The following is a 13,442-nucleotide window of genomic DNA, read 5'->3' on the forward strand; positions in this document are numbered from 1 at the left end:
TTGATTGCCAAGGATTGGGGAGTGAGGTAGGTGGGAGGGGGGTGTGGTTATAAAAGGGCAACAAGAAGGAGCTTTGTGGTGATGGGATTGTATGGTATCTTGACTGTGATTGTGTACATACAAACCACACACCTGATAAAATTATACAGAACTAAATACATATACACACACTGAGTACAAGTAAAACTGAGCATATTTAAGTAAGATCAGTGGATTGTATCTATGTTAATATCCTGGTTGTGCTATTTTACTATAGTTGGGCAAAATGTTCCCAGTAAGGGAATCTTGCTAAAGTATAGCTAGTTTTTCTCTGTACCATTTCTTACAACTGCATGTGAATCTACAGTTATATCAATAGCAATTTCAATCAAAAAACAGTAAACCAGATTGTAAATTCCTTGTGGATAGGAAATTAATGTCCTTAATTTCTCTGACTTCTAGTCTGATTCCACCTCACTCCTGCAATTTCCAAATGCTGAGACCAGCCTGAGAGAAGGGCATAATAAGAGGTAACAGTAACTATTTGGTTTCTGGTTTATCCAAAGGAAAATTAAGTTTATCAATTTCTATAAAAGTAAAAATCTATATTTTACTAAACTTCTCCATATAAATTCTATAAAATGAAATCTAAAAACCCAACTCTCTCTAAAGTCACTGATTAGCCACTAGGGAATAAAATCACTTGAAAATATCCCTCTAGCAGTTAAAATGTCACTATGTTTACATGAGAACCAGATGCCTTTGAAAGCAACTGTCTTTAGGTAGGAGTCTTTGGGCATCAGAGTCATGGAAAAGTGGCAGATTGATGCCATGGGATTTCAGCTGGCTCTTAGAACAAAAGCCTTCAAAGCAGTACCACTCCACTGTCCCTTTTCCATCTTCTGTTTTAGCATAAAACATTGGGAAGAGGAGAGGCAGCAAACACGTGATGTAGAGCAGTAAAACATATATGTATCTACGTTTGTAGACTAAAAACTTGATTTACATGCCTTTGACAGTGAAACATCCTGATGATGAAGCCAATTGTGTAGCTATTTCTGGGTAGATTTTTAATTTGGATTAAATTGAGAGAAAACAACTTAAAATTCATTAAACATTAGAATTATAGGATATTGAATATGAAATACAGTTTGAGTACTTTCATATACACGTATCTACCTTTAACAGCCAAGTAGAGGTTTTACCAGGCTTGCTTCAGAGAAGTCTGTTATAAAATAAGTACTGTAATTATTTTATGCCAACACAGTATTAAAATCTCCAGTAGGATGTGCACAGAAGGAATTTAAATGTTTTCTATAATATGATTTATAGCATTATTTGCTTAAAATGAAGACTAGCCAGGTTTAGTTGAGCCTAGACAGGATGAACATAGATGCTGAATTAAAAAGTCACAAAGAGGCATCTCAATCAGTTTCCCCTTGGAGGTAGATTCTGCCAGCCTGCAGGTGGAGAGGGTCAGTGATTGTGACCCGTGTCAGCGGTCCCAGCAATGTTAGAAATGCTTTATCTATCAATTTCTTTCAACCTACAGCCCAACTGAATGTGCTCCCTTGCCCAGTTTCCAGGTCTTATACTTTCATAACTCAAAAGGCTCCAGAAATCCTACCTCCTCTAATCTTCAACTAGGGAGAGTGTATCACCTGCCTCTTTGGGGAAAAAACCCTACCATTCACTTAAATCTAATTTTTCATTAAGATAATAAGGATATTATGTTATCATAAGAGGTATTTCAGCCCTACAAAATTATTTACTTTGGGGAATCCATAAATAGTAATTAATATTAAACTACAGTGCTTTAGAGCTCAGAAAGTACTTGACAGAAAATGAAATGAGGAACTGGGATAACAGATAAAAAAGCAAGTGTCAGGTAAATCATTGGGGAAATATGAGACATGCATAATTCTTTTCTGTGTCACTGATGTCCACATGCAACTGGTAAATGACAGAAACCATTTTAACTTTTGAAGAGTAACCACTACTAACTTGACCAAATGCAAACATGGCATGATTACTTCCATTTTCAAAGACTGAAGTATCTATTTCCTAACGATAAAACCTTTCCAATTCACGAGCTCTTTTTGCATGAAAAGAGCCTCTGAAACTGCTCATTAAATTCTATACATATCACTGCAGGTGTCCCCGTGTCTTCCCTCTAGACAGTGAACAAATTGGGGACAGTAATATTTTTTCAATCATGGTCCCCTGGGTAGACAGAACTCTGTAATATGAACATGTTCTGATTTAAAATCATTATGTCTCAGGATCAGAAAACTTGGTTCCAGACTCAGTTTATCTAAATATCAGCTGTGTGCCCCTGGGCAAGTTACTAAACCTCATTAAAGTCTTAGTTTCCTCATCTGTAATAGAAGATATTATCTATCTTATAGGATAATAGGGACTAAATAATTCTTGTGAGAGCTCCTAGCATGTCAGAAATATGGAGTAAATAGTAGCTGTTACTATTAAACATGGAATCCATGCTATCTGATGTTAACAGCATTTCTTATCCTTGATATTGTCTGATAAATAAAGTTTCGGTGAAGTGGGGAAAAAACTGGATTGATGGTGAGAATCAGAGTTGAAGGGAAGAAATACTAATATACTAACATATATTAGCAGCATCAGATACTTGTTGGCTGAAAGTTTCCGCTTCGTTTGAACACTCAACCTCCCTGAAATCACCGTTTAAAAAATAGGAGTCATATAATCCTATGCTCACATGCAGCTGTGCGGCAGCCCTCCTTCCTGATAGGGGGAACAATATCTGTCATAGCAGGAGAAAAAAAGCAATGGTACAAGCAATCCTGAAACTTTCTGCAACTAAGATCAGCTGAGTTTTCTAAATCTTGCAGTCTCTGTAATGCTTCCACAGCAGCGTTAGAAGTGGCAACGTGGTATTTTGAAGCACCAGGTTGGAGCCATGGTTTTGCAATTTCCCATCTCTGTGGTGTGGGCAAAGTCAACAAGTCTTGCTGTGCTTGGTCTTATCAGTGAATGAGGAGGCTGGGTTGAATGGTTTGTAATGACTCCTTTAGTTTTAAACTTTAATGATTCTATGGCTACATTTGACCTAAAGCCATTAAAAGACATACTTTCCAAATTTTTCAAACTACCCCAAAGGCCCTCATTTAAATGTCTTCACCCCAACTTTTGCTAACAAATAAATCATACCTGGACTAGTGAACGATCTCATTATTTACCCCTCCTTCCCCTCTCCAGAGTCCTTCCCGCAACCTAACAGCATTAGAGAGGAACTGTGCTTTATTCTCCTGTTTCTAATAGTGAAGCTATTGAAAGAAAAATTAAGTAGTGAAAAAACTACTCATTTAAATTGAAATCTGTTTACTTATGACTGTAGATACATCTAAAGACCAACAAAAAGAGGGAAAAAAACAGTTACCAGTTACTCCTTATTTATTCATTATATCTTCTTTCCTGGATTTGAAATTACAGTTGCCATGCAATTCAAATCAGAACTGCCTATCAGATTAAGGGGGGAAAAAAAAAACAAAACCACAAAACAAAAACCAAGCTATTCTAAGTTTATTAAAAACCAAGTCTATACTTTAATTCCTAATGTTTCAAGTGATAATAACATATGCCAAAGTATATCAACTGTTATAAATATGTTACCAAGAAACTGACTTTAAAAAAATACATGATCTAAGTAAAACAAAGTTTTCAACAGAATCCACAGGAGCTAAAAGAACAAGCAGTTACATCATTTCAAACAGAAAAAGGCTAAATGTGTTTGTTTTCCTTTTATTTTTTATCCAAACATTCAGGGGAAACTGACTTGCTTTGTTCAGTGTTTATTATTTTACCTTTCCTGAAGCAGAAACCAAAACACTTTGATAAATGGGATAGTCTGGTAAACAGACCCTTGAACGTTAGGGCTCAGAACCACTAATCCAGTTGCATTCCCATCTTTGCCCCTTTTCCCTGAAGTCACTACCACTATGCTTCAGTTTCTTTATATATAAAAGGGTAATAATACCTAATACAGCCTTACTCCAATTCACACTTACATGGAACCAGAATGGATCTATAATACATGCAAATAAGAAGGGATGAGAAAACTGAATGAAAACTGCGGAAGACAGCTGTCCTTTCTGGAAATACTATCACAGTACTTTACTCCATGGATAGTCTATTTTACAGACCCAATTTTTATAGCCCCGGTGATAGGCTGTCTTTGCCTGATGTCAAAACTACTTGCAAATACTCTTTTCCCTCCACAGATCCACAATTACCAGACCCAGACCAAACCACCAAAGTAGTTTTTCCATACCACCCAGAAGAAATTCGGCAGTTCCATTCTTGAACTTAACTTTTAAACTCAGTCTTTAATAAAAAGGTCAGCACTGCTTTGTAGCTTCCCACACCCAAAAGTACCATGACTCGACCTTCTCTTTGTACCTAATATAGTTTCAAGAAAGTATTAAAATAAACAGGCTCATATAAACATGTCTATTTTTTAAATAAAGGGCTTTCCCTAAATACCAAATTAATCTATGCAACTCCAGGAAAAGATGATGCATTTAAAAGAAATGTCTGGGAGAACACAGAAAGCTTACCAAAGTATCATACAAGCACAGGCATTACTTATGAATACCTGAAATATGAATATACTCATCCCCTTATGTCTGAACAGGAGCCTGCATCTGGAATTCCCCTGAACCACCTGGAGGACTGGTGAGCCAAAGGTCATCTTCTCCACCTCTTCATCCTGTTCCCTCCTCCCTTAATATTTTCCTCATCAACACATTAACCTTTTCCTCTTTGGATACACCAGCATTTAACAGTCATAAAAACGATTTATTTAACATTATTGTTCTGTTTTAATGCTATTGTCCCAGTCTCACTTCCTGTTACTTTCCATTGCATTTTTCATATACTAACAATACTCTTGTGGGCTGGCTGGGAACCCAACTCCTACTCTGGTTATTTCTACTGCAAAAATTCATTAGGTTCCAAACATCCTACTAATATGATTAATCCGTTCACAGACTGATGGATTGTCTGGTTATCTTTATCTATCAGGTCCTTACAGGAATTAAAATGCTTAGGAAAAGAATGAAGGCCCTCTTTGTCATCCTTCCCACATCTGCCCTTTCCCAAAAAGTTCATGTTGGGAACATTTCTCCAGAAAATAGGTCAGAATCTCATTTTGCAAAGCAATTTCTATCTCACTGATATAATTTTTTTTTATAGTAATCTTTTATTTATTTATTTTTGGCTGTGTTGGGTCTTTGTTTCTGTGCGAGGGCTTTCTCTAGTTGCGCCAAGCGGGGGCCACTCTTCATCGCGGTGTGCGGGCCTCTTCACTATCGGGGCCTCTCTTGTTGCGGAGCACAGGCTTCAGACGCGCAGGCTCAGTAGTTGTGGCTCACGGGCCTAGTTGCTCCGCGGCATGTGGGATCTTCCCAGACCAGGGCTCGAACCCGTGTCCCCTGCATTGGCAGGCGGATTCTCAACCACTGCGCCACCAGGGAAGCCCACTGATATAATTTTTTTTCAAGATTAAATCAAAGCCTTTATTAAACATCCCTCCTTCAAACCACCTGCATTTAAACCTATACCCCTCTCCCAACTTGCGAACTGTTAGGGCTGTGTGTGTGTCATTGCCACCTGGAGGGTTAGATCCAGTTGGACCACGCAATGCTGAAAAGCCACGCCAAGATACACCACACTGGGCAGATCTCCATGGTCCTGTGCCCCAGCTCCACCTCCTTGCTCAGTGTTTTCTTTTTTGAAAATCACTGATACAACTTTTAATTGCAATTTTATGAAAACAAAATGAGAACCTTGGCTAAATTTTTAAAATACATATTTGATTTTTACTATTCAAAATTTAATAAAAACCTAGCAATGGAAAACCAATCAATTATCTCAAAAAATAATGCCGGGCTTCCCTGGTGGCGCAGTGGTTGAGAGTCTGCCTGCCAATGCAGGGGACGCGGGTTCGAGCCCTGGTCTGGGAAGATCCCACGTGTCGCGGAGCGGCTGGGCCCGTGAGCCACAGTTACTGAGCCTGCGCGTCTGGAGCCTGTGCTCCGCAACAGGGGAGGCCGCGATAGTGAGAGGCCCGCGCACCGCGATGAAGAGTGGCCCCCGCTTGCCGCAACTAGAGAAAGCCCTCGCACAGAAACGAAGACCCAACACAGCCATAAATAAATAAATAAATAAAATTAAAAAAAAAAAAAAAAAAAATAATGCCACCTTTTTTCTCCCAAATGTGCAAATATAAGCTATCTCAAAACAATGTATTTTTACCAAGGAAGACAGGATGCATGTGTGTGTGTGTGTGAGTGTGTGTGTACACACAATCACAATGTAGGATGTTTGTTTTTCCATCTCTGGCTAAAAATATGCACTCTAAAAGTATAAAGTGACGTTCTATCACTTACAAACATATATATTTGATAAAATATCACTTATTCTGTTTTGGCAAGAATGAGACCAAAGTAATATAGTTGGACAAAATACTGCACTTTAACTAATTCCTAATACATATTTAAAAGGAAAAAAGAAAAGCTTTACTGCCAAGAAATAAAAATCCGCAGTTTCAAATGTAGGGTAAGTATGTAAACAAATAGATTTGCCAAACCTGTGTGGCTATGGTTCCAACACAAGAAACACAGAGTTAAAGAGCCATACAAATGTTTGATATTTCCTGAGCTGATGCTGAAAATAACTTACAGGAAAGGGCTGCTGTTGAGACACATGAGTCCCAACCCTCACCCTCTAACTGTGCTTAATCTCACTGGTGCTATGACAACCATGGAAATGCTCGTTAGGGTTATTAATTTATACTTTCATCATTATATTAAAATCCAACAATACTACTAGATGGTACATGCAACCCAAGAGAGATAGCTTCTAGACTGGGTCTGAAGAATTATAACACAAATGCCATAATGGGATTTGAGACTTGAAATACCACTCGGCAGCTCTTTAAGCCCAGTTTTGTGTTTGAAATAGGGAGAAAACCAACAATGAAACTGCTCTTAATCAGGTTAGAAAATGACCTCCTAAATGCCAAATCCCATCATGTCCATTTTATAAGCCTTAGGTCAAGTGTCACCATCTCTGTGAAGTCATACACCCTGCCTGGGATATAACTCAGACAAAGCTTGGATTACCAAAACCATGTTGTCCTACAACTGAGCCACCTCACTGGGCAGAAACTCCTAGGGAGTAGCACCCCCTTCCACCTTTGAATGCACAGTGCTTGACACAGGGTCAGCCTTGGGCAGTAAATAAACTGCGGACTTGCTACGTTACCCAGGAAAACCCAATTACCACACATTTTCTTCGAAGTGCTTGTAATAAGAACAAACTAAAACAACAGAGGAAAAACCTGGAATGTTTCCAGGGAAAATTTTTCTTGGTTATAGAATCAAGAAATACGCTACACTTTTAAGAGGAAAATTCCAATGTTTGGGCACAAATAGTTTGCGATTTGTCCCTCTTTAATATCAGAAGCCCAAACTTGAGGAACTTCCTTATGGAAATCACACTTCTTAAATAATAGTAGTAAATGAGCACTCATCACCTGCATGCCAGTGAGAGAAAAAGGCCCACTGTCTGATAGTTGTTTTAGATTTATTATGTCTAAAACATATCAAGGAAGAGGGTAACTATACCCCAAACGTACTGGAATACTCCTAAGTGGCTCACAATCTTACTTCAGACAAAACTGCTTCTGAGAACCCAGAGCCAATGATGACTTACCTGGGAATACCTAAAGCTATGTTTCTTTGGCTTTACCCTCCTTCACCTTGAGATTTGGCCATTCAGGCTTCCTAGTGCCACTCCTTACCATCCAGGCCCCCTCCCTCAGTTTCTTCCACTCAGGAGAAAGGAGACTGGGGAGGGTGAAAGGGGAGGGATAGGAATAATAAAGAAGAAAGGAGGGAAAGCAAATCCACTGCATCCTAATTCCCAACCACCCAGCCCTTCCCTTCTCCTTATCACTCGCAGTGCCTTCAGAGCCTTACAGTCTTTCTCACCGCAAGCCCAGCCCCCAATTTCCTCATTTTTCCTTAGTCACCTCACCCTTTCCACAAACCCTGTAGCCTCAGAAGCAGCAGATTTGCTCCACTGACATCCCGGTGCTCAACTCCACCCTGGCCAACTCTCCTGCATCAGCACAAAGCACAGAGAGGAAGAATTTTCCTGGGAAGCGGGAAGGGGAAGCCAGTGCAGTAATGGTTAATATAATTGGGGGACTAAACTGGGACCTTTACCACCATTTCCACAGCTGTTTCTTTGGAAAACACACTCTGAGTTCCAAATTATCATGAACTTTTAGAACACAATCCTTTTTGGAATTGGGGGCTGCCAGCAATTCTTTCCTGATAAGTTATAAACACGTTGTTATAAATTTGTAAATGTTAAGTAGTTGGATTCATGAAACATCTATACTCTAAAGAAGGTGACCATATGGGTTACCCCAAGCTTGGCAAATGTCTGTTTACTAATCCAGAATCTTCTTGGTTATATATGTAGACTCGGTAAAACTAGTTAGTCTCTGAACCAGTCCCCTCTGTAAGATCCAAAACCTCTTCCCCAAGGCCTAAGAAACTGTTAAAGACACTCTCTTGATTCACTTAAGCAGAAGAATCTTAATCAGGGTTCATCTGTGTTTTTTCTTATCATTTTAGAAAACTAGGGTGTTGGATTTTGAGTTAATTACTCTAAAACACAGATCTATATTTTCAACAGCCATATTCCCAAACAGGATTCCACTTGGATCCACTCAGCTCACCTGAAACAGATGCCCCACTTCTCATTTACCTTACTTTGGGGTGGCCAGGTGTCCTCCTCATGAAGGCTTGAATTTTGCTTTCTCTTTCTATGTGATGTTGTTTACAAAAGGTACAACCTCCCAGGCAAAACCGTTAGTATAGCCCTATGACTGAAGGCTTTTGATTCAGCTGGCACATTTTAGGAATCTCAAGGCTGTTTAGGCCTCCCTGCTCCAGGCCTAAACAAAAATCTCCATGGAAAGCAAAATTCAAAAGCAGAGCTCACCCACTCCTCACCAGGCTGCCCTACTTGACAGCTTCAACCTGTCCAAAGCCGCCCTCGGTTTCCTGTAGCCTTGAGAAAGAACCCTCCTTATGAATGCCATCCAGCTGCACCAGCTGGCTGCGAACATTAACCCCTTCCATGCTGGTTCCCCCCACCCGAGCAGCAGTGCCCTAAAGGCATAAGAACAAGTTCTAGAAATTTACAGCTTGTGTTAGAGATAATGACAAACCCTTCAGATTAAGCCTGAGGGCCAACAGGAAACTTACACTAAGGGCCAAACCTCCAATTTCAAGGAAAAACTCCATCTTAGCTAAGGATAGTAGTATGTCACAAAGAAGCCAAATTCATTCCTTACATACACACACACACACACAAAATAATACACAAAAACTTGTTAAAAGGAGGGCAGTACCAACAAAATTGTCCCATGGTGAGAAGAGCAGGCATGAAAATAGACTTTTTTTTTTTTTAAGTTGGATACTTAACTCCACTCTCCATTGAAATGTTTATGCCAAGGGAGAGGCTTTTGCCTAGGTACTAACATTCAGAGAGTAGACAGTTGTAAACAGAATGGAGTCAGATATGAGAAAAGGAAGTAAGATAAGGAAGGTAAGTCTTTTAAGGGTTAAAGGAGGAAGGGCAGAGAGGATTGAGTAAAGAAAAGTGCTAGGAGACCATCTGAAAATTAAAAGAACAATTTACTTTCCTTGATGCGATTTTTGCCTAATAATTTGATTTATTCAATTCACCCAATAATCCTTTTTTTTTGAGCCCTTACTATGTGCCACATGTGTTACTATTTCTAAGAAGTCCTATTTTAAGACCTAAGCACTCAAAGGCTTGAAGTTAGTAACCTAAGAATATGAAGACTTCAAAAAGGGTCTGTGTACTTCGTGTTAAACACAAAACACTTTAAGTACAATGCCAAGGCTCCCTTTGTGACTACGGAGAGAGAAGGAAGCTCCTCCCACAGTAACCTCCTTTGCCTCTCTTTCACTCATTCTCTCATATACTCAACCAACATCTACTGATTCCTACTAAGCCCCTTGCTTGGCCTTATGCAGGACAAAAAGATATGACTAGAACTCTTGGAGCTTAAAACCGAATACCAATCAGACAATTCTACCATAAAACAGACTGAGATAAAGGATACCACAGCATAACTGGGAAGTCAGAATAGGAAATAAACACTTCCCACTAAGTGTAGAAGCTTCTCGATGCAAAGGATTGCTGAGCAGGACCATCAAGAATGTGCAAGGTTTCAGTTAAGACAGATGAAGTAGGTACACCAGAGGTAGGAAGTACACATACAAAAGTGAGAAAGGACAGTAATTATGTTTTTCCTGCATTTTTCCTATGCCCATCTGAAGTTAATTAGCCTTCAACAAGTAAAATAACTAATCCTCAAAGAGTAGTGAATTTTGCAAATTTAGAGGTTTTACCTGACAAGGGCAACATAGGTAAACACAGATTTCAAAAACTTCACAGATTTCTTACACCTCGCAAATAAACCTCATTGAATTGGCCAATTTCCTCCCGTAGGTTCTTGCTATGACTTCCAAGTTGGTGCATTAGAGGAAATGGGATGTCTCTGTTCTAGGTGTTCCTTGTAGTACCTATACTACTACTACTACTGGTTCAAATTCTTTGAATCAGCTACTAAAATAAGTCAACTACTTAAAGGCTGCATTGCAAACACCCATCCCGACTATATGATAAAAAGAGACTGCACTTTGGAAACAATTTAATATACGCTTAACTAAACCACTCCCTCAGGAAGTGATATTTTTCCCACGTATGAGATCTTAACCTACCTCACAGGGCTGCTGAAGGTTAATTTCAGTGATGCAAGCAAAAGGGTAGTGTCTGTCTGACACCTAAGTGTTACCTGGAATGCTGATGTCTGGGTTCAAGTTGCAGCTGGCCATCTGGAGCTTCATATGGCTCTTCTACCTCATACACATTTGCATCAGTGTCCTCCACGCTGCTGGAATTCTGCCATTCCAGCTCTGGAGTTTTCCCCACAGTCATAATAAATGGCAAGTTCTCATACTCTGGTATTTCCTCATAATGGCGTATATTTTCATACTCCGGTGCACAGCCGCTTATAACAGATTTGCAAGGTGCCTGCGAGGATGACTCCCTGGAGAGCAGTTGGTCATCCAAAGACTCAGCTCTTGGTCCATTAGCTGCACTGGTCTGGCCCCGAGACTTCTTCCTCTTCTTTTGGGATTCCAGGCTATAGTTATCTGTCGAATATGCCTTAATGGGTTTATTTCTCTTTTCTTCTACCAACAAGCCATGCCAATCACTTTCACTCCCTTTTCTCTCCCCACCCGCAAGGCTGCCTGAGGTTGCGTCTCCGAGTTGGCTACTCTTGGACCAAAATTTCTGGAAGTCACTCTTCATGAAACAGATGGACAGCTTCATGTTGAGCAACTTCTTTAAAGAGTTCTTCTTTTGAGAGTCTTTGCAAGGCTTAGTGCACCTTTCTGCATCCACAGCAGATAATGATTTTGCTCTAGGCTTGGTCAGGGCAGTGGGAGGCTCACTGTTTGAGGATATGGTAACAAACTTTAAGGATTCTGGGTTCCCTGAAAAGGGTATAATAGGATGAGGTAATTTCCACACTGGCTTCTCTGAAGCCCGTTTAGGCATATCAAAGGAGGACGACACACCATGGTTTTGGGCACATAAATGCTGAAGGTGATTTCTTTCTAGACCCTTCTCTGAACTTTTTTCTTCGTTTGAGGGATAAGAACTTTTCTCCACAAGCTCCTCTGAGGCAGCCTTTTTAAGCACTCCTGCAGAAGGCAAGCTGTGTCTTTGAGGTTTTTTGGGGACAATTCTTGAGGAACTTTCATCTTTTATCATAGATTCCTTTTGCAGTTGAGGGACAGACACTCCCGCGTTACAGGCAGTAGGCAGATGTTCGGTGCAGGTTAATCTGAGCTGCTTGGGCAGGCTCATAGATAGAGTACTGCATCTTATAAAACTGGTCCTTTTGTCCACAGCAGGTGACATACTAGAACCATCTCCTGTCTTGTCAGAACTCAAATTAGAGTCTGTCTCTAAAGGAGATGCCATATTTTCAAAGGAAGATGTTTCAGGACACAGAGCTTTTTGTGAGTTGATTAAGTTTTGTCTGTCACCGCTGAAGTCCACATTCAATTCACTTTTATTTCCTGGCTTCACTTTGTCCACCTGTTCCTGGTTACACAAAACATTCCGATGAAAACCACTGATTTTATTGTTTTTCAAACTATCTTCAAAAAGACAAGGAGAGCTACTGTCTACATTCTCTGGTTCTTCAGTACTTTCACTAGGAGTATCTATATGTTTCTGGCGTAATAGGCGTGCAGCACGTGTCTTTCTGGGCTTGGGAGTTGGAAATTTGGGGGTGTATGGCACTAAGTGAATTTCCAAGGGACCATGGTCTTTGACTTCTGATTTCTTAATATCTCTATCTGAAGATAAAAAAGTACTCCTTTTACCATTTTCTAGAGCTTCTTGTTCAGATGAATGAAAGTAAGTGTTGCTTTTTTCACTGTCACCCTGACTAGTTTCAAAATTTTGAAATTCATCACTAGGAAGTTGTAGGTGGCAATGGTGATGATCAGAAACTTTTTCGAAGCTGGACAGGGAAGGTGACAAGTCTGCAAATTCAATTCTGAATTGTCTGTTGGAATTACAGCCATCACTCATTTCTGGACTGTCTGTGGATCTGTGCTTCTGTGGAAAAATAAAAGGTGACGTTCGTTGTGTTAAAACATCTTTGAGCTTCTCTTCCAGGATGTTTGCCTTTAAAACTACTTCACTCTGGCTCTTGACCTTTTCATCATTAGAATCACATTTACGCTGAGTTTTTATAGCTGAAGAGGACTCACCAATTTTATTATTTTCTAAATTTTCATGCATTTCCAGGGGCCCTAAGACAAGCTGCTTGACACACAAATTCTCTCTATTTCCAAGCTTATGGTTACACTCAGAACGGCAGGAACACATTGGTAAAATATAATCACTGCTCTGATGCCCTCTGTTTTTGCAGCTAGAGTTGTCAATGCTTTCAGGGAATTCCTGTTTATGCTCTTCCAGGTTCACGATGATTTTCCTTGATGGTGACTGCCTGATGTCTTGAACGGGTGAGGCCTTCAGAACTTTTGGTTTCGGAGCTATTGCTGGTTTGGTTTTCTTTGTTGACTGTGGAACACTAGAAACCACGATCTCAGGTTTAGGTGCAACAGGAGGTGGAGCTGGCTTATTATTTGCCACCACAAACTTTGGCTTGGGGGCCACTGGTGGCTTCTTAATCTCTAGAAAGGAAAAAAAATCTGATAACCAAAAAACCAAGGCACAAGATAAATGATTAAATTTGATAACATTTTTACTTTTGACAATACGCT

The 13,442-nt window shown here is 39.9% G+C and overlaps 1 protein-coding gene across 2 annotated transcripts in view; it reads right to left on the bottom strand.

Moving 5' to 3' along the window:
• FGD6 (FYVE, RhoGEF and PH domain containing 6) overlaps nucleotides 1-13,442 on the bottom strand; it is a 110,018-nt gene that overhangs the window by 91,055 nt on the left and 5,521 nt on the right. For both annotated transcript variants that reach the window (XM_068561551.1, XM_068561550.1), the window contains exon 2: nucleotides 10,928-13,352. In XM_068561551.1, the coding sequence (XP_068417652.1) occupies nucleotides 10,928-13,352 (2,425 nt within the window). The remainder of the gene's footprint in view (nucleotides 1-10,927; nucleotides 13,353-13,442) is intronic.

Source organism: Eschrichtius robustus, chromosome 13 (assembly GCF_028021215.1).
Source record: "Eschrichtius robustus isolate mEscRob2 chromosome 13, mEscRob2.pri, whole genome shotgun sequence".
Classification (NCBI taxonomy): domain Eukaryota; kingdom Metazoa; phylum Chordata; class Mammalia; order Artiodactyla; family Eschrichtiidae; genus Eschrichtius; species Eschrichtius robustus.